This window comes from Toxotes jaculatrix, chromosome 4 (assembly GCF_017976425.1).
Source record: "Toxotes jaculatrix isolate fToxJac2 chromosome 4, fToxJac2.pri, whole genome shotgun sequence".
Lineage (NCBI taxonomy): Eukaryota > Metazoa > Chordata > Actinopteri > Toxotidae > Toxotes > Toxotes jaculatrix.
Window position 1 is genome coordinate 2,175,144 of NC_054397.1, and position 27,957 is coordinate 2,203,100.

At 42.9% G+C, this 27,957-nt stretch overlaps 2 protein-coding genes across 3 annotated transcripts; one reads left to right on the top strand and one right to left on the bottom strand.

The window, feature by feature from the left end:
- Nucleotides 1-5,300: 5,300 nt before the first annotated feature.
- LOC121181362 (homeobox protein Nkx-2.3-like) lies at nucleotides 5,301-8,062 on the top strand. The gene is made up of 2 exons (XM_041037291.1): nucleotides 5,301-5,679; nucleotides 7,089-8,062. The coding sequence occupies exons 1-2, from the start codon at nucleotides 5,316-5,318 to the stop codon at nucleotides 7,727-7,729; spliced, it is 1,005 nt and encodes a 334-aa protein (XP_040893225.1). The 5' UTR covers nucleotides 5,301-5,315; the 3' UTR covers nucleotides 7,730-8,062.
- Nucleotides 8,063-18,705: 10,643 nt separating this feature from the next.
- Nucleotides 18,706-27,435, bottom strand: LOC121181361 (mitoferrin-2-like). 2 transcript variants are annotated; one of them, XM_041037289.1, is made up of 4 exons: nucleotides 26,930-27,435; nucleotides 22,005-22,233; nucleotides 21,696-21,752; nucleotides 18,706-20,972 (listed from the first exon to the last, which is right to left on the bottom strand). In XM_041037289.1, exons 1-4 carry the CDS (start codon nucleotides 27,269-27,271, stop codon nucleotides 20,380-20,382), a joined length of 1,221 nt encoding a protein of 406 aa, XP_040893223.1. In that variant the 5' UTR covers nucleotides 27,272-27,435; the 3' UTR covers nucleotides 18,706-20,379. The 2 variants fall into 2 exon arrangements, with proteins under 2 accessions (XP_040893223.1, XP_040893224.1); XM_041037290.1 differs by lacking the exon at nucleotides 26,930-27,435 and adding an exon at nucleotides 22,335-23,051 and having other exon boundaries at nucleotides 22,005-22,281.
- Between the last annotated feature and the right edge of the window lie 522 nt (nucleotides 27,436-27,957).

Below are 27,957 nucleotides of genomic sequence, written 5' to 3' on the forward strand. Positions count from 1 at the left end.
AATTAGAAATAAATGTCGCGGAGTTTTCTACTATTCCACACGATGAACTGTACATATTAAATAAAACAACGTGATTATAATATTTTAACGACGATCAAATTATTATCAATTATTAAAAGGATTATTCTGGCGTAAATTAACAACAGCTGGAATCAGAGTCACGTCCAACTAAAAAGTTTCAACCATGCTCGTGATTAATTTCGTCAAAACTTAAAAAGTAAAAAAAATATTTATTTTGTTTTAAATGTTTTTTTTTTTTCCATTTTTCTAAAAAATCTGCAGTAACGCGCTGAAAAAACGTTTAAGGTGGACAGAAAGTGGCGCGTTATTTAAACGCAGTCCCACGAGATCACATTAATATTAAAGTTAAATTCAGCTAAAGGATGTTCATTTATTCTTTGTTTGATTTTCACTCTAGAATCTTTTTTTTTGATCCGTCATTTTCTGTCATTTTTCACTTTTACATTTTTGTTAATTTCCCCTTCACGTGTTGCGCCGCTGATGTTGTTTCAATCATTTAGAGTCCAGAACTTTTTACAGAACCACATCCTGAGAACCCTGTTTATAACGAACTCTGTTCTTCTCTTGTTCTGTTCTTAAATAGAACCGAGGAACAAAACTTGAACAGTCACATCGTTGTATCTTCAGTACAGACCAACAGCTGGAAGTGTGTGTTCTGTTGCTCTAATAAAGTTTGTGCTGCTCGTTAACACTCACTTCAGAAAACCATCAAAACACACACACACACACACACACACACACACACACACACACACACGTACACACACACACGCACGCACTCACGCGGTGTATTGAAGCGGATGGCTGAGATTATCTCTCCTCTCTCTCCATCCAACCATCCAGAGCCGCCTGGCGCCTCCGCTGGGCCGCAAATGACAGCAGAAGAGAGGTGTAGCATTTCCTATTGTTGCCTCCTCCATCTATAACACACACACACACACACACGCACGCACGCACGCACGCACACACACACACGCACACGCATACACAGAGAGAGAGAGAGAGAGAGATACCATCAGTACATGGATAATAACCTGCGCCATGTTGCCTAAAATCTGATATTTGAATAACTGATCACTGTAACAGGAAAGTTATTCCCTACAACAAACGTGCATCAGAATACAAACAAATCCACGATTCAAATTTGATGCAGTTATTGCTGTTGTGCTGTGATAATATTCTACAAAAGAAGTTATGTCTGTAGTATAATTAGCTCTCACCCTGAACCCCCAAAGGAAACATATCAGGAGCATAAAAAGGTTTTAGAAACAATTTTACCAAAAAGTTATAACTCCTTTTTAAATTTAAGTCTTATCTTTTTGGAAAACTTGTTTTTTATTGTTGAAATTATTTTCAGTAACTGAGCCCTGTAGTTTGTTAAAGTATTTGAACCCTTCAAGCTTCTGCTAAATTCTCTAAGACTTTTTTTCCAGGCTTATCTCTGTTTGTGTGAAAGATAAAGGCCCAAACAGAAGCTCCACAAAGGTCACAGTCTTCCTTCCAGCTCTGTCAGCACCAGTCAGGTTGTACAAGCTGAACAACCTCCTTCCTCCTGATGCACATTTATCTGAGTCACACTCTGAGGTTTGGTGGATAAAACTCTCTGTCCTCTGTGTGGCTTTCCCACGTATAGTTTCAACCATGACAACAAAACCCCGGAGGTCCCAGTCAGGATCCCTGAGGTTCACCAACACTCGAGCAGTTCAGAACATCCAGCTCTTCTCTTCAGTGGATGGATCAAAGCTTTTTATTCAGAAAACAGCCGCTGGAAAACAGATCTTGAGAAACGAAACTGAGACATAGATAATGAAACCAAAACAATGAGCTAAAAGAGGCTAAAAGGGAGCACAGAGCTGCAGAATTTAGAGGCAATGAAACTACAAATTGGCTGGGATGGTCCGGTTTTTGTATTCTTCACTGGTTGACGGTACACAGTAAATCTGAGCTGAGACCAGGCTAAATGCAATCCAAAGAACCCCTGCCCCCGGAAACCCTCCCGGGACCCTTTGGAAGCACCCTGAACCCCAGTTTGGAAATCTTTGTCTTGGAACAACCATCCAACCAAAACCAAATGTCTTGTCACTTAACTTGAACTAAAACAGTTTTATTTTCCTTCCAATAGCTGCTGTAGAGCATTGACTCATCTGACACAGAAAACACGGCGCTCAGCCTGGCGTCATTGGATTTAATGCTTATTTAAAGTAAATGGAGGCGGCCCTGTGCCAGTCTAAACACTATCCGGCCTTGTTTGGCACTTTTTTATGAAGACGCGCTGATGATGATATAGTGTGAATTGGAGAGAGTCGCCGGGGAGTCTACAGGGACAACCAGGCATATGTCTGTCTGTTTCCAGCTTCCATAGATAGAGCTGCACAGCAGGATATTTACTACCTGTCGGGATAGAGACACTGTGGAGGGGAGACCTGGCCCAGGTCTGGGAGAGGCTCATTTAGCTTTCTGATTTTTCTTTTCTTTTTTTGTTTTTTTTGTTTTTATTTGTTAAGTTGTACAGTGAAGTTTTCAGTATGAAAACATGCAGAGTACAAACCTGACAACACTAGATACTGATACTCGCACCCAGATCACTAAATCCGGGGCAGTGATTGAGCACTATAACAACACCAATGAGTGGATCATTAAATACATTATAATATATAATAATTAAAACAAGCAGTTAAAACAGAAAGACAGAGTCAGAGCTCGTGTTTTCAGTGCGTTTGAGGGCCCATCTCAGACCCTGTTCACTCACTTTCTGATACGAGAAATAAACTTCAGCTGGGTTTTTAAAGACTGATGGAAAGTTTTCTGATGTGTAGGTTAAACCGTTAAGAAGCCTACACTTTCATACAGTACATTCTTATCCTGAAGTCATTCAGTGCGTCTGTCTGTGTAAAAGTATTGGTAAAATCCTCACTGTAACTTTAAACTGTCGATTTCCAGTTCTTTCCATCGATCTGTAAACTGTTTGAGGAAAGTCTTCAGGACAGCAGACATCCAGTGTATCTTTAGTTTCCTGTGAAACTCTTTGACAGCCGTCTGAACATGTCTTCTATGATAAAGCTTTGCAGCTTCGTGAGGCAGAGGGAACCAGCTCAGTAAATGTTGGAACAGTTTGGCGAACATCACTGTCTTTAAACTAAGACTTAAATAAAATAAAACATTACCAGGCAGTAATTTTCATGTGAAGTTTAGTTTCTGCAGAAGTTTCTGATGCTGTGAGTGTGGCTTCATGTCCAAATCACTGAGAACACAGAGGTCACACGTCATCAGTCATATTCACGGGAACATGAAGAGTTTAATGGCACGAAGAGAAGTTTCTGTTCTGCCATTACACACAAAAATGTGTAATGTGACAACAATAACAAATTTTTTTTTAAAAAGAAAGCTGGTGAATGGACATAGAAGGATTATACTAGCCTCCAGAATTACGTACCTGCAGTCACAGAAGGATTTATTTATATGATAATGTAAAGAGATAAAATACAAACAAAACTTTTTTTTTAAATAAGTTTGGTGGAAATTTACCTGATGAGAACTGCAGCTTTTCTAAAACCCTGGTTATGACCTTCTCTGGCATAAAAAAAGTATAAAATATATGAAAACTGCTGAAGGGGGAAGTTTAATTAGTGAAATTAACTGATTCTTGGCTGTAAATGCTCTGCCCTCTGCCCCGGAGCCCAGCAGCAAGGCATCTTCCACCTGCGCAGCGTCCGAGTAGGAAAAACCCGCCGGAGAAGTGGAGGCAGCGGGGGTGACAGAGGCGAGGGGTCCCGCTGCAAAACGGAAAGGGGAGCTGATAGGAGCAGATTAGGTCGGGCTAAAAACGTCTGTCAGTTTTCCTGGAGGAATTTTAATTGCCCCGGGGGGCCCAGCTTATCTGCCCAGGGCGGTTATTAATACAACACCCGTGATAAAGAGGACAGCGAGCGCAGCAGGCAGCTGATGGGCGACGTGGCTGCAGGAAACTACTTTTCAACTTAAAACGTGTACGAACGTGTACTCTGTCCCCCATCTGGTTTCTTACTGGAGCTTTTGGCCTTTTCGGAATGAGTGAAATATTTGAAATTCGGGTGTTTTAATGGCACTTCTGTTTAAAAAAATTGGGAAAGTCTGTGTGTTTTCAGGAATATTTCAGACGCATTTCCCTGTTGTGAAGTCTGGCAGATTTGCTTTCTCTGGAAACTCTGGCATCTCCTCTAAAATGCACAGCAAACATTTCAGTTTTGAAAGAATTTCAACAAACCTCAGCTTCCTAACATGTCCTTGTAAGGAGCCACCGATGGGAGCGGCCTTCGGTGGAGTTAACTCAGCACACCGAAGGGATTTTTAGATCAGGACTTTGGTTGTTACGGTCTTTTAAACCAAAAACGTCCCTTACCTCTGGGAGTAAAATCCTCACAGTTTCCTCACACATACGGAAACTTCAAGCCAAATCAACCAGCATTTTATATGCAGCCACTTTTACATACCATTAATGCACTGGGTGAAGTTAACACGATAAAGAGCCCCTCCCCTTCTCTGATTCTATTATCCCTTGACCTGACCGTTGACCTTGACGCGCCGCCGCACGTGCAGGGGGCACGGTGCGCCTCTCGGAGGAGCGCAGAGATTTACGCACGGACCTACAAAAACACCACGGGGCAGCGGCCCAGCGCGGGGTGATTCAAACTGAAAACAACATGTTTAAAAACAGGACAAAGCAAAGCAAAGGCGCAGGTAACATATCTGCAGTCACAGGGCACAGCATGTGAACGTGGTGTGCGTAAAAATGGCTGCTGGAGCGAACTGAGCGAGACCAGGCGGATAAACACGGTGGGCAGCGAAGGGACAGGGTGTCGGTACAACTCTCCGTCCACCATATTCACACAAGTCCGAATCAAAACCAGTATGTGACCGTACGTCACGTACGCCCCACCTACCCCCTCTCTGACTCTCTTTCTCCCAAAAGCTTCCCTTCCAGCCCACACGGACTTTCCATTTCACACACACCCCTCCCCCTGACATCAGAGGAGGCAGAGGCAGCTCCTTCGCCCCGGTCCAAACTCCACTTACAAAGCCCGACATTATATCTGTCAGAGAGGAGACCAGCATGGACTAACCCGGGACTAATACCCATGTTTTCGTGAGATTTACGGCAATGAGGGATTCCAGAGGCTTAACGCACCTCCAATTACCAAAGAAAGGGCTATTAAGCTCAATTATTTGTTAGGAAAAAGAGGGGAACAGGAGAAGGGGAGTGCATGTTACTCGGCGGGCTTCATTTCCTTGATGCTGCAGAGCAGGAGCTGGATGACATGATGCTGCAGAGCCCACTCACCTCCACGCCGTTTTCTGTCAAGGATATCCTCAAGCTGGAGCAGCAGCAGCAGCAGCAGCAGTCCGGGTCTCTAGAGCTCCAGCACCGGGCCCACACCCAGCAGCACTTGGCCGGATCTCCTACCCAGCAGCAGCATTACCAAACCCCGCCGTCCTGCATGCTCGCAGGGGCCCGGGACAGCCCTTCCTTCTCGGACGGAGAGGACAATCTGGCCTACCTCAGCGCGCTGACAGTGCGGGAGGAGGACCGCGGGGAAACCAGTCTGTCCCCGGACATGTATGTCCATCCCGGCCTGCAGGGAGCCAAGCTGGAGGCCGCCGAGCTGGAGGAGCAGGAGAGCAGTGAGTTGAAGCACAAGCTGCTACTGTAAAGGCTAGACAAAAGGCAACAAAGGACACGTGTAACAATAATCACACACAGGTTTTTACAGAAAAGGGCTGAGTTGCATGAGATAAAACACAAATATAAGCAGCTGCTTTGAATGTTGAACCTCGTGTTTTTTTAGCGGCTACAAAATGATTTGCATGTTTAGCCACAAAAACAACTTTACTTGTAACCTCAACCAAACTGCAGCTACGGCAAAAAATGTAGGAATGTTACCTCTGTTACACACAACGTTCAGTTTGGTCAATTAAATATAAAAAAATCTAATAATTTGTAGAGTTTTAATGACCATTTCATGGTTATGTCAAACCAGTTAAAGCGCCGAACAGTGTGAGGCAGCTCAAAAAAAGAAAACATGCTTTGCGTCATTTTCTAAATAATCCGGCAGCTGTTTTCCAGCTAATTATCCCAGTATTTTAAATTAGTATTTGACCTTAAAGATAAACTCCGATATGGCTCAAATTTTAACTTAAAAAAATAAAATAAAATAAAATTCTGAAGTGAAAAAGGGATTAGATTTCATCCTCTGATATATTTTCTAATCTCTGCAGAGCAGGATCTGTGCGCAGAGCGGGATCTGTGCGCAGAGCCCTGCTCTCGGCTCTTCCGCCTCCAGACACCAGACGTTGTCCCAATAAAGAGCTATCAAATGGTGCGAGTCAGTATCACCGCGGCCAGAGGCCCGAGACGAATCCAGTAAAGTCTGGGATTGTCAAACACTTTCTAGTGGTTCAGCTGCGCGGACGTTTCGCGGAGTCTGTTATGATGTGTGGACCATAAACCGACAATTAGTTTAAAGAGGCTTGTAAAAGAAATGACACGGCGAAGTAGCTAATAAACACAGCCACAGTCAGACAGCGGCCTCGCACAGACACATCTTCTCTGGTCAAACATATAAACACTTAAAAATGAACTTTTAATACGCTTCTACCAAAAATTAAACAGTTTACTCAGATTGGCCAAGTTTGGATTTGAGGCAAAAAATATATATGTTTATGTCCTTAATGGATCAGCCTCCTTGGTGTTTTATAGACTATTTTGTTGTCTTATTTTTGTAATAATTTCTGATTTTTTTTTTGTTGCGCCTCCTGGTTAAAGTTTATTTCTGTAATTTTATATTAACTTTGAACGGAAAGAAGGGAAAAGCTCCATGTCTGAGAGCTGTCTCTGCAGTGACTGGGTGTTTTAGAGTTGGTTGGCATTGACTGAAGTTTAAAAGTGTCGTGGCTTCTTTTCTAAACTTGCCTGAAGTGAACTGAGTGTGGACTGAAAGAACTGGCATCATATCTTTATATTTAATTTTTACGGATAGAGAAAACATTTAGACATTTTAACATTTCTCATGTGACTTTCCCAACCTGCCCAGAGAGCTGCGGGCTGGTGTCCCGGGAGGAGTCAGCGGAGGGTGGGCAGGGCGAGTCGGAGAGGCCGGTGCAGAAGCAGAGGAGCCGGCGGAGACCCAGGGTGCTCTTCTCCCAGGCGCAGGTCTTCGAGCTGGAGCGGCGCTTCAAGCAGCAGCGCTACCTGTCCGCCCCGGAGCGGGAGCACCTGGCGACCACCCTGAAGCTCACCTCGAACCAGGTGAAGATCTGGTTCCAGAACCGCCGCTACAAGTGCAAGCGGCAGCGGCAGGACAAGTCTCTGGAGGCGGCGGGACAGCACCACCCTCCTCCGCCCCGGCGCGTCGCCGTGCCGGTGCTGGTCCGAGATGGGAAGCCCTGCCTGGGCGGTGCGCAGAGCTACGCAGCCACTGCCCCGTACGGATCCAACCCGTACAGTTATAACGGATACCAGGCGTACACATACAACAGCCCCGCTTATAACACCAACTACAGCTGCACGTACACCAGCATCCCTGCCCTTCCTCCGTCCAGCACCCCCAACGCCTTCATGAACATGAACTTGGGAAACGTGAGCGGCCTCGGCGGCTCCCCACAGGCCCAAACACATCAAGGGACAGCTGTCACATCCTGCCAGGGCTCCCTGCAGGGGATCCGGGCCTGGTAGCCTCATAGAACTAGTGTCCTTTTTTTATGGAGCTCTTTCATTTTTGGTTAACCTACAACCTTTTAGAAGCGCGTGTTAACTTGGTCAAAACGCCTCAGAGAACAGTGTTGCTTATATAATGGATGCGAGTTTGGATTCACGCGTCGGCTGTTTGTTGAGATTTCCGGCTGCTTCATGTGTATCAGAGCCGAAGTTAGTGTGTGTGCGTAAAGGCCGGATGGCGCACAGCAGCGTCTGAACAGCCGCAGCTCGGGTGAAATTTCATGTTGCGGTCCAGGTGTTGTTGGTGCTCCGGTTTGGCACTGACAGCACCGAAGCACAGAGGCAGAGGGGGGGACTGCGCACAAGGCTGCGCGGTTCTCTTTATTCCAACTCAAAAGACGATTCAGTTTTTTTTTTAATGTTTGTTTTTAACATGGTATATTTTTAGGCTATGGAGAGATTGAATTGCTTTAAATTGTTCTTTTTTTTCGTTCAACAGAGAATTGTTTTAGTCTATTTCACATCTATTCAAATAAATCCAAGAAATGAAAGAAGGTGCGGTTTGATTCTGTATTCGGAGAAAAAAAAAAAGTTTAACCTGTGCTCACAAAGAGCGCTTGAAATATTCATCCAAATATCTGAATGGTAAAATACATCAGTCACTAAACCGAAGCTGCATTTTTCCAAAAATAATGAAAACAAATAATAATAACAATATATTATTATTATTATTATTTCCATGTGGGGTCACTGAGCCCATGAGTGAATCAGATGCACTGTGGCAAATTTTTTGCTCATAAACATATTAAGGGGAGAGCTACTGGAGGAGGCCAGGCCACAGGAACTCTTTGTCCCGGTGCCAGGCGACGTGAAAGGAGGAAGTTATTCTCCATTTGAGGTCCTTTAAAGGACGCGATTAAGCATCTAAAATACCCCCGAAGAGCGAGCTGCAGCCGGGCTAGGGAGCGGGAATAATGGCACTTATTGGACTGTCGGACAAAAGGTGTGTGGTAGGCAGAGCCGGGCACTCAGCAAAGACAAAGGCGCACAGGGGCCGTGAGATTGACGTCCTAATATTCCCATTTGAGGGACAGGCAGCGGGTTACTCTGCGCGGAGAAGGGGACACGGAGGAAAAATGTGGTCACTTTTGTTCCCCTTCAGGAGGCTTTTTTTTGTTCGAGGAGAAAGGCTCTCCGAGATCCCCAGCCGCGAGGCTTCGGGGGCAGTCGGGCTGGAGGTGATGGCAGCGGGGAGGCGTTTGTGTGAAAGAAGGGGGTATTATTGCTACAAGTTTTACCATTTATCCCAATGAGGAAAATGGACGGGAGAATTTTAAGGGGGAGACCGGCGAGGAGGAGGGAGGGAGCGAGGTTCGTGTCCTGTAGCCTATTATTTCAGTGTAAGGGTGTTATTTCAGCCCCAGACCGATGTTATTCTCACAGGTAACCGTCTAATCCTGGACGGGAAAACGACTGCAGTGATCCTCTAATAATTATTTAGGAGGAAATCTAACATATCACGAATATTACAATTATTTCACATGTTCTGTGTTTCAAGAGCTTCTCATTACGCACCACTGAAAGTCCAGGCAGGGACGTTACGGGGATATGCTGCTCGGGTTAAGGGTTCATTGGTTCCTGGTTACAAAGGCGAGTCTGAATGATGCCAAACCAAATGAATTTTAATTTTTTAATTTAATTTTTTTTTTTTTTTAGTTAGGTCAAAGTTGGGTTTAGCGCTAAAATACTTAATGAACTGAGAGGTCGTTCAGAAAATGAATGAACAACAGTTATGTGTCAATCATCATAAAAAAACATGCAAAATGTGAAGATTTGCTTTTTTTTTGCTTTTCTATTTTATCAGATTATAAACTGAATGAATTCTTTTTTTTAATTGTTTGGGGCGATGTGGTGAGGATTGCTCGCTATTTTCTGACGTTTGCAAGATTAAATCATTAATCGAAAAAGTAAGTGACAGAAGTAAAGGCCCGTGGTTTGGTTAAAGAATGACTGAGGGTTAGGACAGAAGAATTCTTCTTTACTTGAGGTCCTGCAGCCTAATTGGTGCTGTTAATGAGCCATTACGCGCAAATGAGGGCTCGAAAAATTATATACAGGGGCCAGTTTCAGAGCAAACTCGTCTCAGACACATTTTGTATTACCTATAGCCAGATACCTGCCAACTTATTCACTGGAATAATTCCAAAGAACATAAATTACCTTGAAAGGTGTGTGAACATTTGGAGGGGAAAGCATCAATTGCTGTTTTTCTCTGCGCGTAATTGTTCCTCCGGCCTGAGAACAGTTGTTTCCCAAACCCATTCTTGTATAATTACACCCACACACTCATGTCCTAATGTGAGACAGCAGCTAACACTGAGAACAAACAGCGGGAGCCACATTTAGGACAACATCTCCCACTGAAACGTCCAGACCTCGTTTGTACTCGTTCATGGGTAAAAGTGGCGCAGTTGATGAATGCCAGGCGCTCAGTTGTTCGTCAGTATGACAAATCATTATTTTTGGAAGAATAATTATCTCAGAAATATTCATCTGTTGCAATATTTTTAGATATGGCTTCAAAATAAATAATTATCTCCTGATCCTTAACTCCATGAATAATTTACCAGCCACTTTACGCACATTTCGCTCCTCAGTTTAATTAAAATCCTCCCAACTGGTCTAAAGTTAAACCTGTTTCATTAAGATCAGATAGAACAAATATCCCTGAATCAATATCGTTGTTATCGGCAGTGATCGGTGCGTCTGTCCGGCTCCTCTCTGTGCCAGACAGCCGGTCTGCGCGCTCAGATTGAGATCTGTCCGTCTGAGCCGCGCAGCAGCTGATCTCCCGTTTGGGACCAAGCAAAGTTAAAGTCCATCAGAGCGGCCTAATGCCTTCTCCTTACTAATGGGGATTAATTGAGAGGTAAACACAGAAAGCTGATAAGCTCTGCGCCCTGAGGTGCTGCCCGGCCGCAGGACAGAGACTGATGGAGGCAAATAAAGACGAGACAGAGAGGCGTCTAAGCAGGTAAACACCACCACTAACCTTAACTACCTGCGCAGTCAGCATACAGCTAATAATAATATTAATAATAATATTAACATCAATAACAACAACAACAACAACAACAACAACAATAATAATAATAATAATAATAATAATAATAATGGATATAACCTAAAGGAATGCTGTATTTTTTTACTTAAGGTTTTATATTTAAGTAAAAAATATTAATCTATTCAAAAATAAGTTACCCTCAGCTCAGAAACATGTCCTAATACTATACTAATAAAAACAACATAAACAAACCTGTGTCTGAAACCACAGCAAAACAAAACCAAAACAAAAATGAAATTTAAACCTCCTGACCTTCTGGTTGCTGCTGGTTTTTAATGTTACAGCATTTCCATTTTTTTCTTACTATTAAGCAGCTGTAGAAGAATCCTTCAGATTAGTTCGCTTATGTAAAAGCAGTGATGCCACATTGTAAAAATACTGCTTTACAAGATGAGTCCTGCTTTCAACAAGTATCATCAGCCAAGTATCAGAAGCTTTGCTTACACAGCAGGATCACCCCTGGAGTAACTATTATTATAATGAATTATACCATTGGATCATTATCACTCATGTATACTGTATGTATGTAGAATCTGGCTGATGTGGAGCTAATTTAAATACATTATACACTGTTGGGCTGTTTAATTTATAACAAAGCAGCTTTGAAAGTTAAATCTTAATCAGTAAAGTAACTGCTGACTATTTAGTTTTAAGTAAGTAAGTAATGGAATAAAAATCTAAATATTTCCTGATGAAATAAAGTGACTTAGAAGTATAAAGAAGAAGATAATGAAGTTAATGAAACACCAAAGTGAAGTATGTCTAAATTGTATTTAAACAGCATTCACATGGGAATTTGTGCTTCTACAATAATGACACACAAACGTGTGTCAGTATTTTTCTTATTTGTTCCATCTGTTAGCTTCCTGATCTGTTTACTCTGCAGTGAACAGCTAACCACAGCTGCTCTCTGACTCTTCCCGATCAAACACACACCATGCTGCAGAGTGTGTGTGTGTGTGTGTGTGAGTGTGTGTCAGCATGTTTGATCTTTCCAGCTCTGATTTGTTGAATCTCTCTTTGATTCTGTTATTTTTTTCAGATGCATTTTCTACAGGCGTTTCCCACAAAGCTGAGATTTTCTTTTCAGTTTGGGGGGAAACGTGTGAGAGGTTGTTTCACCGTGGAGCATAAATCACACTGATGTATGTGCACGGCTTGATTTAGATGAGAACAGGCTCTTAATACAATCTAAATTGTTAGAGGAAATCTGTTTTACATCCCTACCCTGACAGCATTCCCAAATGTTTATCATAAATTCAAAATGTTTTTTTGTTTCGACGACATATAAAACTTTCTTTATGCATAAACTACTTACCTTGAATCTTCCCTGATAAACAGAGCAGTCACAGATGGCATTTTCATAACCTCTGTAGTATTTGTGGTTAAAAACCGGAACTCGTGGCCACTGGCTGCTCATCTCACACACCCTGAACGCAGAGCCAGCCATGCTGTAATTCTGTGGGAACACAAACGTGCACATGAGAGACTTTTCTTTTTTTTTTTTTAATCCAACTTGGGTTCTAAAAAGACAGAACAAAACAAGTGCATGAGAACATTATCAGTCATGTTCTCCCGTCCTCCTCCTCATACTCTATATTCCCATCCTGTTCGGCTTTACACCGTTTCAGGATTCTTAAAATGACTGTTTATATATGTTCACAAAGCATCACAACTTCCCCTAAAGTGGCTGGAAGTGACTGAAGTGACAGAGTTTAGTTACTGCTAAATAAAACAATGGGACAATAAATGAAAAGTAAGAAATGTTATAAATAAATATCAATTGAATGTTGAATGTTAACCTTTGGATTGAGATAAAAATTGTTTCTAATTCACTTGTCAATAGTTTAAAAACACAGATTTGTTATTATCGTGTGTGTTTCAGGTCAAAGTGCAGAAAAATCATCTTGTTCCTGTAAGTTTAATTTTTTTGGGGGAGCAAAACAGCAAAAATAAAACAAATCATTAGAACCAAACTTCAAAAAAAAAAGAAAAAGCTATGTTAGCCTAAGTCTAAGTGGACTTGTTTTTCTCCATTGAGTGGATAAATATAAATATGCCCCATTGTGGAACATTTCGGTGGAAAATTCCCAAAAATGATCAGTCATTTGTTTGAGTTTAAACCAAACATGTTTGCTGTGTATGAAGTTACCACACGTAACTCACTCACACGTAACTCACTCACACGTAACTCACTCACACGTAACTCACTCACACGTAACTCACTCACACGTAACTCACTCACACGTAACTCACTCACATGTAACTCACATGTGCAGCACAAGCTCTGAGGAGAGCTGAAAAACAGAGACGAGCGTTTTCCATGTTAGAAAAATAGGATGTTGCTTCAAGGTTTCACCTAAAATACATGAAAACACAATGCATTTCCTGAGGCCATGGCTAAAATGTTAAAGCTTAAAAAGTGTTACAGCCATGAGCTTTACATAACTGCCACACAGCTTAAATGTCTGACACCAAAGTTTCAGTAGACTCTTGGTTCTTCAGCTCAGAAAAACTGCTTTCATTCAAACTAAACTGCTTTAATTTAAATCCACTCAGTATCTGAAAGGACACATTCACAGGCTCTGATGAGTCAGATAAAAAAAAAAATCCGTCTTAATGTTTCTGGTCTTCGTATCATTATCAGTTTGGAGAGTGTTTCTTGGCTCGCTCTCTGCTCCTGTCATAACACCCACATGTTGTTACAGAAGGTGCTGTATGTGCCGCTGCCTCCACTCACACGGCTCTTACGATTGGTCATTAAGGAGCAACACCCCGCCCATCGGCGGACATTCAGTAAGGCGCTCAGGCTGCGGTGCTGAGCACTGACAGGCCCGGACAGGCCGCACTCACACACAGAGACGCTTCAACTTACAGCCCAGTGATCAGAGCAGCCAGCAGAGGCCTCAGCACCTGTTTATTACAGTATTATTACTGCTACTGGCACAGCTACTGCTACTACAGCCATTACTGACACCGCATCTAACAGTACAACGACAGTTACCCCAGCTAATAATCCTACTGTCATGATTTCTGCTGACACTAATACCTCCACAACAGCTGCAGCTCCCACAGCTGCTGTTCATGGCCACGTTAACCTGCTCGGAAGCTGCTGGCTCCCTTTCCCTTTCCCTTTCCTTACAGAGAGCAGGACCCACCTTAAGGCCCCGGCGACACCAGAATTTCAAACTTTGCAGCAAAATCAGTTTAATTCTACGACTTTCAGTCAGGTTCATTCAACCCAAAGAACATCTGTACGCTTAATACTGATGATTCACAGCTTAGACTAATGAACATAAAGTCAGGCCTGACAGTGTAGAGCTGATCCTGACAAGCTGAGTCCTAAAATGGAACAACACAGAGAGTAAACTGTTATGATGATTATTGTTTCCTGGGGTGTTGCGTTACAGCCTCATAGGTCAGACTTGTCGGTTTTCACTGCCTTCCTCATAAACACTGGTCTAACTCATAAAAGTGAATTTGAAGATACTCTGAAAATATCAGCTCTCAGTTGAAAGTGTAAAAACTCTGCTGAACGTCAGAGTAAACCCTGCGCTGACGTCTGCGGATCGCAGCCTGTGGGAGTTTGGCTCTTAAATGAGATATTCACCAATTGAAAATCTGACACCTATGAGCTTTAGTGTAAAGTGCTCTGTGGAGACTGCACAGTGTCTCCTCAGTTCACATGTAATGCTTACTGATGTCAGCGTAATAGATTTTGCAATGGACATGGATGTTTGGAAATGTCTTTTTAACTGGTTTCCCGTGTCCTGGGGTTGGGAGACGGGAGGAAGACCAGCCAAGAGAACGACGTGGGCTCGTCCATCAGCCGCAGATATCTAAATATTTATGCTGTGATCCACATTTATCCATTCACTGGTGCAGCTTTCTGGGTCAAAAACATTATGTTTCTGGGAAGATACACGAGTATACAGTGTTTATCCACTGAGATTTATCCTAAACTGTCAGGGTTTACAATAACACACATAAATTCTGGTGTGTGTGTCTCACTAAAAATCATTAGACTCATTAATTTGAGTCCTGCGCCAGCTGGGAAAATCCGGGCAGCAGAAATGGATGAGCAACGCTTTAGCTTCTATCAGCGGCTGATATCCAGGTACTCTTGAGCAAGGCACTTGAATCAAAGCTGATAAAGCTGATTAATCAACTGTAAGAGATCACGGCTCTCCCGGGAGACTCAAAGGTACAGTATGAAAAACGCGGGTGTCGTTCCAGAAACCGATAACGAGCTTTAGGTCATTGTAACAGGAAAGGACTGGGCCTTCATCCATGAGCAGGGTGTGGCACCAAAACCTGAACTGAAGACACGCATGTGGGTGATTAAGAATAAAAGGCCTTTGGTAAACTGTGTGTAGGTGTATGAGCTCATACTGATTAATGAGCTAATGGTGTCTGGTTGAGTGCCTGGCTTTTTAAAGCCACTCCCTACATACTTGTCTCTATATAGCTGTAAATGCATGTAACGTCGAGCCCTGCACTGCGGCGGTAAAGATGCATCATTCTCTCTCATGTGTTGTCAGACTGTACATTAGCACTGCTTCTCTTCACTTTGCTTCTCTACCACTCAGTCTGGGCTCAGGCAAGAGTTTTTTACTCTTCCTGCTTTCAACTGAGATTAATAAAGACGTGGGTCACAACTTTTTTTTTTTCCCAGAAATTAAAATGGAAAAGAAAAAGAAATTCTTTCGATTTAGCAGGTGAAAAAGCAGATTTTCTGACTCTACACAAACATTCTCATGTTTGTCGACGGAACACTTTGTTTGTGTTTGTGCTTAAATGTTCAGCACTTGCTTCACAAGCTGATCTGCACCATAGCTTCCTGGTACACTGTGCATCTGTTTAGCACACGAGGATCAGGACTTTGTGCTCACAGAATAATTAATGAACACCTACATGTACTTTCTGCTAAAGGCTTCAGATTTCAGGGGCTGCATCCAGACTGGTCCACACTGAAATATCTCAACAAATATCAGACGGATCCCAATTAAACCGTGCACAGAAATCCAGCCTCCACATGATGAAGCCCCCTGACTTTGGTGATCCTTCGGCTTCTCCTCTTGCACCACCCTGAGGTTGACATTTCTGATTTTGAGTGAAATATATCATCAGTACTATAGATTATGACACATTCGTGTTCCCCAGAGGATGAACCGTGGCAGCTTTGGTAATCGGGGAACTTTTTTTTTGTCTCTTTCTTTAACCTAAGTGGACCTTGTCTGTGGAGCGTATATATATCTATCTCACCATGTGAACACACATTTATCATCCTCAGCAGGTTTCAGGGTGTGTTCCTCTGGAGTGGGACCACTGTAAAACATGGCATTTCACAAAGCAGCTGGCACGTGGGGGCACGAACGCTGCGACATGCCACGCTGCCGGACCCAATTATGATAAATGTTGTTTATACTAATCTTTGCAGTTATACGAAGTGCGGGATTGTCCATATTTGTGTGACTTGCAGGCAGAGCGTCACTGATGGAGAGATTAGAAAGTCGTCCCACATTTAAACACCAAAGACACACCATTTATCAAACCGAGAGGACGACAGGGGAGCGTGTTGGTCCAAATCTCTTCTTCTTCTTCTCCCTCCAGCTAAACATAAACATACATATTCTCTGGGTGACCGGCTGAAGGATTAGGAGAATGTGAGCCGGGTGTCATTCACCTCATTTGTCTTTGTGTTTCATCGACACACACACGCCTGATGTTGACCGTGGCTCTGACCAGACCTGCTGCCATGTGCCCTCCAGCCTGACCTCACTTGCCAAGACCTTCCTGTCCGACTAAACGGATCGCCTTACGTTTCAGAGCGCCGACGCTGAAAAAAAAGAACAACAGAGGGAGGAAGGGGGTGGCGGGGGGGTTAAAGTGAGACAGGAGACATAAAAGACAACATTTTAGCTTGTAGGCCGCAGGCAGAGACAACAAACATGGGGCCTGGAGTGAAACAGGATCTGCTGCAGAGGGAAGGTGGAGGTGGTGCTTTCTGTCTGTCAGCTTACAACCCGGCAGCATGGAGGCTGAACTCTCACAGATACCTGAAGTCGTCAGTTTGTCTTAAATCAGACCTAAAAATGGCTTTTTGCTTCCCTGTTACCACCAAGTAAACATCCTGAGACCAGAACACGTGATTTCATGTGGAGACTGTTGTAAACTGTGTTTGTTCAGATGAATCAGGTAAAAAGACCTGAGGACACTAATTCAGCTTTAGGGGAAAAATAAGAACGATTTTTATCACTGATTTATATATTGAAAAAAAAAAAAAAAACAACATAGAAAACATCTTTAAATTGCTCATTACAAATTCAGAGCCCAAGCCTGAGTCACACTTGCTTGCTTCATATACAGACATTGAATTTACACTAACATAAAACAGCAAAGTCTCACATTTTAAGAAGTGGTTTGGTTTTTGGTTGATCGCTTACTTACCTGATTACATGAACAAAACAATAACAAACTGATTAATCAACCGATTGTTTCAGCTCTACAAAATAAAAAACAAACAAACAGGAAAAACAGTGTTACCCATGTCGTCTCTGGCCTTCCACCACAGCTGGATTTCCTGCTTTGAAAAAACAAAACATGCAGTAAATTATTTTTGTCAAGGACGTGTTTTTTTCTCTGACCTGTCTCATCATCGAAGCTTCAGCCTTCATTTCTGTTGGTTATAAGAGAGCTGAGTGTGTGTGTGTGTGAGTGTGTGTGTGTACTGTTGTCACTGTATCAGCGACTCCTGCTGGTTGGTTGTGACACTTACTCACCATCTTACACATGCTGTAGGCTCAACATCTGTGGAAGTGTCTGATACCACACTCGCTGGTCAGTTTATTAGGAACATGATCATACAGTTGAATCAACAGCTCAAACTGAACATTATAAACTTCATGAAGGAGGATTTATCGCAGAGACTGCATCAGTTTTAGCTCCATTTCGGATTAAACATTAAGTTTGTGTCCTGCTTTGTGGCAGAAAGAGATGATTAGACAAGAGTAACTGCTATAATGAGTCAACTCTAATAAAGTCAGCAGGGAATTTAGAAAAATTAACAGAAAAAATTAACCTGGAGAGTTTGTAGAAAACAGTCTACAGCCAGTTGGTCGTTTTACAGATATCCAGATGCAGCCACAAATATCTCTTCCGTTTTTCCAAAGTTTAAGATGAGCCCACTCTGATGATCTGAATCTGCTGAAAATCCCAGCTCTTCTGACAAAAAGTTAAACCCATTAAACATCTCATGGGCTTTTTTTTTCCTGCATCTTGCTGAAAGAAAAGAGGATGAGGGAAAGTAAGACAAGCAGACAAATTTAAGTTCTCTCAGCGCTTGGAGAGCCAGCACCAAGAGAAGACCCTGCTTCTGCGAGGAGCTGCCTTAGCGAGTTTATTTACAATTCACAAAATACAGGTGTCGCTTTCAAACAGTGTTCAAGCATTTCACATTAGTGTTGTCGTCTGACAAACCACCAGTTCCTCCCCCGTTCTGTCTCTGTCGCGCTCAGTCTTTGGTTTCCCGATGTTGAAACTTGGCTTAACACGAGGAACGCTCCTACAATCATTTTTAAATACTCTGTCCATCTAATTCCCCCGCCCCACACACACACATGTGTGGTCTGTCTGAATTTAAAATAGTCCAGGTTTTCCTTTTTGCCACCTCACAGGTGAAGGTTTTGTGCGCTTTCTACAAAAAACCTGCATTTTTACAGTGTGTTCTTGATAAAACATGTACAGCTTAATATTTATATATTTCAACATATAAGTTAGCTCCAAAACGTAGCTGGTTAGAGATCTGGGGTTTATCTACATTTGCCCATATTTATATTTATATTTATATATATTTTAGGTAATTTTTCTCCTGTTTTATGGCTTCGTAACACAATATTATCGCTGTATCTGAAGATGTCTTCGTAGTAGTTGTGCGTTGAACGTATGGCGGCTAACTGAAGGCATGTGTAGAAGTAGATTCTTTAGTCTTCATACTTGTGTCAAAGCTACTTTTTTTGTCCTAACAGTGATAAAGAAGTTGCTATTAAGTGCCAGGATGCTGTGCAGTAAACAACGAAAAAGAATTCAACTAACCAGCAAAGTGATTGTCTACGGTGAATACTCCTGCCTTTGTTCTGAAACCCTACGTCTGCAGAGGAAAAATGCTCCTTAGTTTACGATGTTTCTGTGAGAAATATGAACGTTTCCAGTTTGTTGAGCTGAATGTTTCAGAATGCAATATGTAAAATTATCTGTACGATCACTGTGTTGTTTTAGAGCAAAAAAAAATCGAAGGTAAAATCTGCCAGCATCACTCCACAGTCACGCCTGACGTGCATGGATTTCCTTTAGTTTAGAGTCACTGCTGAGTCACTCCTGGGTCACTGCTGAGTCACTGCTGAGTTCTGTCAAACCGAGTTTCATCTCACACCGTCGTGCCATTAACCTGTTCCACTCCATTTAATACTCATTCTCTAAAAATCAGAGACAGGCTACGTGTCACCCACATGAGAGAGGGACTTCCATTTCAAACAAGCTGTCTTTAACATGTTTTGTGTCTCTTGCTCTGAGTAAAGTGTTACCGCACACCATCACAGGAATTCAGACTAATCCGGTATTGCTGTTTCTGCATCATCTATTTGTTTTGCTGTATGTTATGTATAGCAGTTGGGCTTTGCGCCCCCTTGTGGTCAGAAGGTAATATGGTTATAATACTTCTCAGAAGTGCAACGTGTGTCATTACGAAGGGTGTTGACCAGTTTACACTGCAGCTGTAAAGTGTTTGGACTGGGATGCGTTTTTGTTTAGGCTCTGCACTCAAACACAGCGGACTCTAACGACGAGGCCACAGCGCTGACTTTCAGCTTTAAGAGTATCAGAGTTTTCCCATCTGTGTGGGACTTCTTATCCTTTCAGGAGGTATGTATGAAAATGCTACAATTTGTACACAGCTCATTGGAAGTGAATGTAAACACCGTCAAACTAAAGTTCAGTCAGCACTTTGCCCTCAGTCGTTTTTTTTTTTTTTTTTTAATCCATTGTGCTTGAGTTCAGGATCAAAACAAAAAGGCCTAAATGTGAAGAAGCTGCGCTGTGGGTGGTCAAGAGGATGTACGCATTTCTTTGTTCAAACAGACAAATTCAACTTTACTTTTGCTGTTGCCCTTCATAAATCTTCTGCTTTTTGAAAGCAAACGCAGGCAGAAGAATCAGATTCTCAGTGGGGCAGGTTCATGGAACCCGGACTTCCTGTCGGCCATTTCAAGGCCTTCTTCCTATCGATGGGTACTGACAGACATTTTGTCAACCCCCTCGTCTAATAAACGACCAGTTGTCTCTCAACGGTTGTTTGTGTTCCCACCTGCTATGAACTGCGCTTAATCGATCTCAGTAAACGAGATAAAAAGTTGACTTTTTACTCAAAGAACTTAAAATTTTGGGGCTTTTCCAACCTTCTGATGTGAAGAAATCAATAGCGATACTAGCGATGGGTACGGTGCAATAAACCTTTGTGTTGCTGATACCCATTCCTACTGCCGGGTGTTTATTTGTCTCCGTCACGGTCTCCACGCAGCCGCCTCTCGTGCTGCCGCTTGGTGATGATGTATTTGAAGAACTCGTAGACCGACCAGCTGATGGCTGTGGAGGGCATCTGGTAGATGACCCGGGCTTGGACGCCCTTGAAGAAAGCCGGCATGCCTCCCATCCTGTACACCGTCCGAAAAGCCTCGCCCAGACCAGAGATGTGGCGGCTGACCGGGGCTGAGGCGGTGGCTGCGCCAACCGCTCCTGCTGCTGTTGCTGCCTCGGCCTGGATCACATGAATGGCCTGAGCCTCCTGTGTGTTGAGGAGGGTCTTGCAGACATCGAGGGGAGTGGTTGCAGCGGCAGCCACGGCTCCAGCCAGCGCGCCGGACACAACGTGAGAGGAAGGGTTGTACTGTCTGTGGGGGTTGAGGAGCTCCTGGAGGTACTCGTAGGTCATGAAGTGGAGCGCCTGGAAGGGCACGTTCATGGTCAGCTGGGTGGTGTAGCTGCGGTAGAAAGCCGCCGGGCCCTCGCGCCTCAGCAATGAGCCCACACAGTCCAACACACTGCGGTAAGGTGAGTTGAACATCTGCATTCGCTGTTTCACAACTAAAAGTTAAGGAAACGGGAGGGAGAGGAAATTAGGAAAAGGGGAAAAAAAAACATCCACCCTACATGATTCCACAATCAGACGAGGAACTGAAAACAAGAACTGTGAGGATGGTAGTAACACCAGAAAGAAGGTAAATCAGTCACTGACACAGTAAAACCAAACTCTGTGTCTTTAAAAGGCCGTAGTTGGCAACTGAGACACCGACGAACGGAATATGTGAGAGAACAGTTCAATAAATAAGCTGAAACCAAGGATTCATTATGTGAACAATAAATTATCAGAATGATCCAAAATCCTGCTCCTTTAATACTGAAGAATAACAACACTCAGCAGCTGCTGGTCACATTCAATAAAGTCTAAAGTTCATCATAATGTGCAGTTAGTTAACCACTCATCCATTATCTATACCCACTCATCCTGTGCAGAGTTTCAGGGTCTTTAATGCAAAAAAAAAAAAAAGTCTGTAAATAATGATGAAATGTGACTGATTATTGGACTGATCTGTTCGCTGCAGTAACATGTGATTCTCCCGTAACATAGCTGAGTCTGTAGCTCCACCAAGTGTCCTGAAGGCAGATGTGCACCATCTGTTGGATTTTATACACGGGTCCTTGAAGAAGCCTGAGAACTTCTATAAACAGAGCTACAGAAAGTCTTCACTGTGCAGAATGAACCACGCTTGAGTCAAGAGAACTGACATAAAGAAGAGGAGGTTATACCTTCGGCTGGGTTCATGATGGCGTCGTGCAGCACTGTGGCCATGCAGCCCGCCACTCCTGCAGAACAGAAAAGAGGAAGTTACAGCCTCGACCGGGAGGACATCAAGTTTCCTTCCTCCTCCATCATCACCAGACTGAACACATGAGTTGTTACAGCATCTGCACTCACCTGCAATAATCTGCTATATAATCTCCCAACATTAAACTACACATATAACATGTTTGCCGTGTCTCGTTAACATTCAACCCTTTAGATTTCTCCCTCTCTTTATATTCAAGTGGATTTAACAGTGTCGGGAGGCGTCTTACCGTTAGCAAAGTGGCTGTTAGTGCCGGGGTGAATGGCGTCGCTGAGTGAAAACTTGATCTTCTCGTAGCAGGCGAAGTAGAGCGCGTGGGCAGGCCCCGCACCCACCGCCAGCACGTTCACGCCTCGGATTGGCCGCCACACGCCCTCGGTTCGCACGATCTGCCGCAGGGCATCCATCACGTTCCTGTAGCGCGCTCCCGGCTCAGGATGTAGGCTCTGCATACGAGTCTGGGGTGAGAGGAACAAACACACGTGAATAAATAAATTACATGAAAATCCAAATCATATTCGCTGATGGACGTTCTAAAACAAACTGCATCTCACTCTAACAGCCCGTTGACTGGAAACCACAACAGCTTCAGCCTGTGCTCATTTAAAGTGTTTACGGCTGTGTCTCGACTTCACACTTGGACTGAAACAACTGCATTCAAGTCGCCAACAACCACAAACCACAAATGAGCACTGAGTGCCAATCAAAACCCTCAGCCTGCCACTTGAATTTGCCCGCAGATAAGCAGTACTGTTTCCTTATGTAGACATCAGTCTGTCTGTGTGAATGAAGCATAAGAATACCAGAGCACTGAACTCAATTCAAGAGCTCCAGGCTGAGATTGTGTAATCTTGAAACTTTTCCTGATTCGCAATAAGTGAATTGCCCCTGCCGTCATTTAGCCCCCTCAGGGCTAAATATTTATAACAGAGGAGGGAACACGCCCGCCTCCTGGAGGCTTATGTGGATATTCCCACTTCCTGATTCTGGGAAATGGAAACTAACATGGAATGTGCTCGGTCATCCACAATATGAGCAGTGCATTCGAGTCGTGTGGCCCTTTTTTTTGGTTTGTTTTTTTAGTTTTGGAGTACTGAGTGGACGAGACTGCTCAACCCCAGATTGAGACATTAAGACACTGAGACAGTGAGACACTGAGACAGAGCCTAACAGAGCGAACAGTGAATAAAAAAACACCTGTACATGTCAGGGAAACAAAAATCGTGAGGATTCTCAGCCTCATGCTTTTTCATACAAACAACAGCTCTGAGGCGATTACACTCACTCATGTGACCTGTGGTGTTATATATTACTAATTACACAGTGGAAGGGAAAGAGGACATGTTGAATGTATACGATACTTTACCTGAAACATCATAATCTTTGTGCCACATCTTATTCATGGTTCTCTGTAGCCTTCTACCTGTTGGTGTCTCACCAGTCACAGGGTGTGTTTCCTTTCAAATGGGTGACAACATGCCGTTTTTATTTTGGTTCAGTACGAGAAAAGGCTTCCAAACAGCAAGATAATCCATCACAATACACATAATTAGTTTCACTGAACTGTTCTCTGCAGATCTTATTCCCTCTATACACTAAGTAGACCATGATCAGAAGAAACAGACATCTGTAAGGAAGTTAATCTAACAAACATTGCATATCGTCAAACGTCAAAATTCACCGGTTGCAGTTTCTCAAATGTGAATGTTTTCTTCGTCTTTCTTCTCTTCTTTCTTTCTCGCAGTCTTCCATGATGGTAAACTCAAAATTTTGAAGTTTGGGCTGTTCGTCAGACAAAACAGAGACATTTAAAGACATCACGCTGGGCTTTGGGAAATTGGGATTCACACATTTTTGACATTTTACTGACCAAATGACTAATTAAGTAGTGGATGAAGTTTTCCCCCTGCAGCAGTGATGATATGCGTAATCACTGTCGGGTTTGAAACTTTCCAGTAAAAGAGGTAAGTGAAAGATTGTTTTGGAGGTTTAAAGACCTCTGAGCAATGAGGAAACCGAGTGTAAAAACAGTAGAAAGAATGTCCTAAAGCATCACACACAGCAGCAGATAAAAATGTTGGCCAGCCCATTGTGACAGCAACAGGAAACCAAGGCTGTGAAAGTAAAGAAACCTCAAGATAGAGGAAGCTGTCCGCAAACATTACTGTAATGAAAAACCACATTTACTTCCTTCAGCTAAAAGATTTTCACCCACAAGAATTTGAAATGAATTTCTTCCTCCTAATTCACCTGACACAGAAAGTGACTGTCTGGACCAGAGAGGGAATAAAAGTGGCTGTAACCTCTAACCCTAACACATGAAACAAAAGATAAAAAATTTGAAAGTCTTTCAGTTTTTCTGAAGTTGCAATCGCATCTGCAGTTTTATTTATTTGGACGCTTAATTCCATTTTGTTCTGTTTAAATTCAGCTTCATGTCACCCAATAACAAAGGGCATCACGGTTTGCAAACTCAATCTGGAAGATTTTTGTTGAACACAGATTTCACAACTCGACATCCTGCCCGATTTAAGATTTATCAAGAATTTTAAGGAGGTTTAGTGTTGCATCAGTTGCTCAGTACTGTCTAAGAATGAGGAACTGCCGTCAACATGCGTGTTTCCCCAAGTTGATATAATACAAATGCATCTTTCTTCACTATCTATAATCACATTTTGCATGTTTACTGATGCATTTAAGCAAGTAAGTATTTTCGACTCACATTGCTGCTAGTCAAAACTCTAGGAGGATCATATGACAAACACAGGAACGAGACTTAGAAATAACGATCACTCTGAGCAAGCGAGTCATAATAATATTTTCAGACATCTGAGAAACACCACAAGACAAACATGCTGTATATGATGTGACTCTGATGCAAAACTGCAAACTGATCTTGTAAAAAAGAGGTTGACCAGGCTCAAGGCTCATTTGCCCAAAAAATTCTATGAACCCGAAGAGCTAATCGTCAAGGAATTTGTGGAGAGCAAGAGCTGTGTTTGATTGACCACTGCTGACGGAAACCACTGAGAACTGTTTGTACTTTATCTTGTGATACAACAATAACAATAACAACAGGCTGGTTAAAGAGCACTAATGTCCTGACATGAACACTTAACAGTTGTAGGCGTCATGACTAATTTTGCATGTAGTCTTGATGCCTAAGATTATGTAGCTAAGATTGATCATTTCGATTAGTTGTTCCTAACTCTGATTCATTTTTCCATGGGTGGAAAAAGGAGTTGCTTCTGCAACAGCTTCTGGCAGTACACTCTGGTCTTGAGGTATGGTTTAGGATTAAAGTAGTTGAATCTGTGTAAATGTCTGAGGAGGAGAGACCAAAATGAGTGGCTGGTTTAGTCAGCTCATGACACAGAGAAGCTGTGTCTTAACTACTAACTAAAAGCTAATGCTGTACAGTGTGTACTGTTATTCTTATCCTCACAAAAATGTTTTTACTCTTAGCACAGAGGAAATGAATGTTCTCTTCTGTTTTATACAACAGGAAATAATAAACATAAACCAAGATGTAACCAAAACTTTTTCCCAGATATATTTTTGTTTTCCAAAGATGTTCCTGCTCTCACCGATGTCCACAAAGTGTCTTTTATTTCTTCCGCTTGTGTGTAGCTGCTCAAAACTTCGCACAGGCAGTGAAAACTGTGAACCCCCCACCACACACACACACACACACACACACACACACACACACACACACAACCACTGGTTGTATATACATGTACATAATATGTATAAATATTTATGTACATGTATAAGTTGTATATACACACATTTTCCTTATTATTTTTTTCTTTATTTTATATTTATTTTCTACCCTGCTGACTTTACTGAGAACCCCTAAACAGCATTTCATTTCACAAACAACACACCAAGTATGTGAATTAAGTTTGCATAACAATGCCTTTGCATGTGCTTAACTTTGTTGCTTTTCCAGTTTAAGCACCCTACGCACTCTTTGTTAGAATTAGTATGTATTGTGACATGTTTGACAGGGACCCCACTGACACAGCTGTCATGTTATGTAACAGTTCTCCTTAAAAAAAATTGTGGTTCCATAGAAGAACAGCTTAGGCTGTTGCAATGCAGGCACATTAAAATGAACAGGGTGGGTAATGGCCAGAAGGTTAGTTTGCACCTTGACATTGATTGATATGGTTCAGTAATCAATGAAAGTAAAAGTTATGTTATCTGTATTAGTTTACACTGAATTCATATAGGCAAAGATGACTGACTGGTGGGACAATGTGCATACGAACACAGCTCCTTCTGCCAAGTCTAGCCGTGTTTCATTTCCATTTCCAAGACTTCATTTAACTGTTGACTGTTGCTCTAGTGACTGATACCCCAGCTGAGTTAATCATCCACTCTTTCATGTCTCTTCACTCTGAACTTTCCACATGATCTACAGAATACAATCTATGCTGTAGATCATGTGGAAAGCACGGACGCGGAGCTAATGATATTTAAGATTTAGCACGGAATTCTATTGGTTTACAAAAGTACAACGATTAAGTGCTGTAATTCGGAATTACACGGAAATAACAACACACTTAAGATATACAGACCAACTGAATGTGAACTGTCAAAAGGTCGTTCCGAGTTTCAGAGTGTGGCATATGCCTTTCCCCAGTCTATTTAAAGACAGTATCATGCGAGTCGTTGGATTCATCACTCGACTTCAGAGTCACAAAGGCGAGAAATCAAAGTTAAGAGCATGTCCGATAATGGATACATGCTAGCCAAGGAGGGCAACCGCTGCTTTAGCCACTAAGCTAGTGTGTGCAGCGGGCTAGCTCTGTGAGAGGAGACGCAACTGTCAAACCCATTAGTTTGTTATTACATAAATATCTTCCAACGTGAAAGCTGAACAGAGGTAAATACACACACTCACGTTTAGATTTTCACTTTGACCACTTTATGTTGCGTTATTTTCTGTTTAGGTAACGTTAGTTGGTTGACTGACCTCTGTTAGCAAGGTTACATATGTTAGCTTGTAGCCTACTCGGGCTCGGGCTTGTACTGAGGCCTACGTTTACCCGAGGTTTATAGAACCAGTGGCTGCGCTGAGCATGACATAAACTGGGCCTGAACACGTTGCGAAATAAGCTGTGTTGAATTTGTTTGCGCTCATACCTTGACACAGTCGATGGGATACATAAGGCAGTGCTCCATGATTCCAGCCACGGCTCCTGCCAGCATGTGTGTGCTGGTGGCTGCTCCCTGAGGCAGTCCTTCATAGTCTATTTCTGGCTCGACAGAGGTTGAGGTCTCCGGAGTTGCTCGATGTAACACCGGGGCAAAGTCCTGTTCCCCTGCCATTCTTGGTGAAAGAGACCCGACAAACCCCCCGGTGGCGTCCAGGAACCTGCCGCCCAGCCATCTAAACTCTGCTTCGGCTGCGGCGCCTGCGACCCGGCTATCGACGCCCGGTGTTTCCACGGACGTTCGCCGGGACACGAAACCGCCCGCTTCCATTCAAATGACAAAGAGTTTAGTCCGTCAGGTGAGTTCAATTCGAAGTTTCAGCGACCCGCCTGTCGATGTTGTCTTCCCAGCAGTATAATTGACACCCCAGCCAGAGAAAGTCTTGGCGGGTCGCTGCAACTGCGCGGCAGGCAGGCGGCTGAGCTGAGTACCGGGAAGCGGACAGAGCGGACGGTAGGGCTTGTCAGTGAGTCACGCCAAACGCCGACACTGATTGGATAAAATGACTGCCATTCAACCGAGAGTCACTTCAATTGGCCGGTTCAGTCTCAAAATGAGGCGGGCAAATAAAGTGGGCGGGGATTTGCGTCAGTGGGTGTTGACGATTTTGTAACAGTGGGAGGTCACATGTATGTACAGGAAGAGTTTCGAACAGGACGTCCTACACTGCAACTAAAACGTTCTTTCATAGTAAACATGCGCAAGTATATAGTTAAAATATAATTTGGGACCAAAAATGTAGACATACAAGTACAAAAATATCAATTAACTTAGTTACTTAAACGTATTTAAAAAACTGTTCACAGTTAAGTCTTAGCGTAAGGTGAAATTAGCACAAGATATATGCGATTTCCTTACATACGCGGCCATGGTACTAATGGACAATAAGAAAACTGGACCCTGGGCACAGACATGGCCACGGTCCCTCTTGTAAGTTCCAGGTATATTAAAACTGA

What these genes read in the sequence shown, in the direction of transcription:
- LOC121181362 (XM_041037291.1), top strand. Translation starts at nt 5,316, where the DNA reads ATGATGCTGCAGAGCCCACTCACCTCCACGCCGTTTTCTGTCAAGGAT. An exon ending in GCTGGAGGAGCAGGAGAGCA is followed by an intron (nt 5,680 to 7,088) that starts GTGAGTTGAAGC and finishes CAACCTGCCCAG; the next exon opens with AGAGCTGCGGGCTGGTGTCC.
- LOC121181361 (XM_041037289.1), bottom strand. Translation starts at nt 27,271, where the DNA reads ATGGAAGCGGGCGGTTTCGTGTCCCGGCGAACGTCCGTGGAAACACCG. An exon ending in ATCCCATCGACTGTGTCAAG is followed by an intron (nt 22,234 to 26,929) that starts GTATGAGCGCAA and finishes CTCTCACCCCAG; the next exon opens with ACTCGTATGCAGAGCCTACA. An exon ending in TAACAGCCACTTTGCTAACG is followed by an intron (nt 21,753 to 22,004) that starts GTAAGACGCCTC and finishes TCTGTTCTGCAG; the next exon opens with GAGTGGCGGGCTGCATGGCC.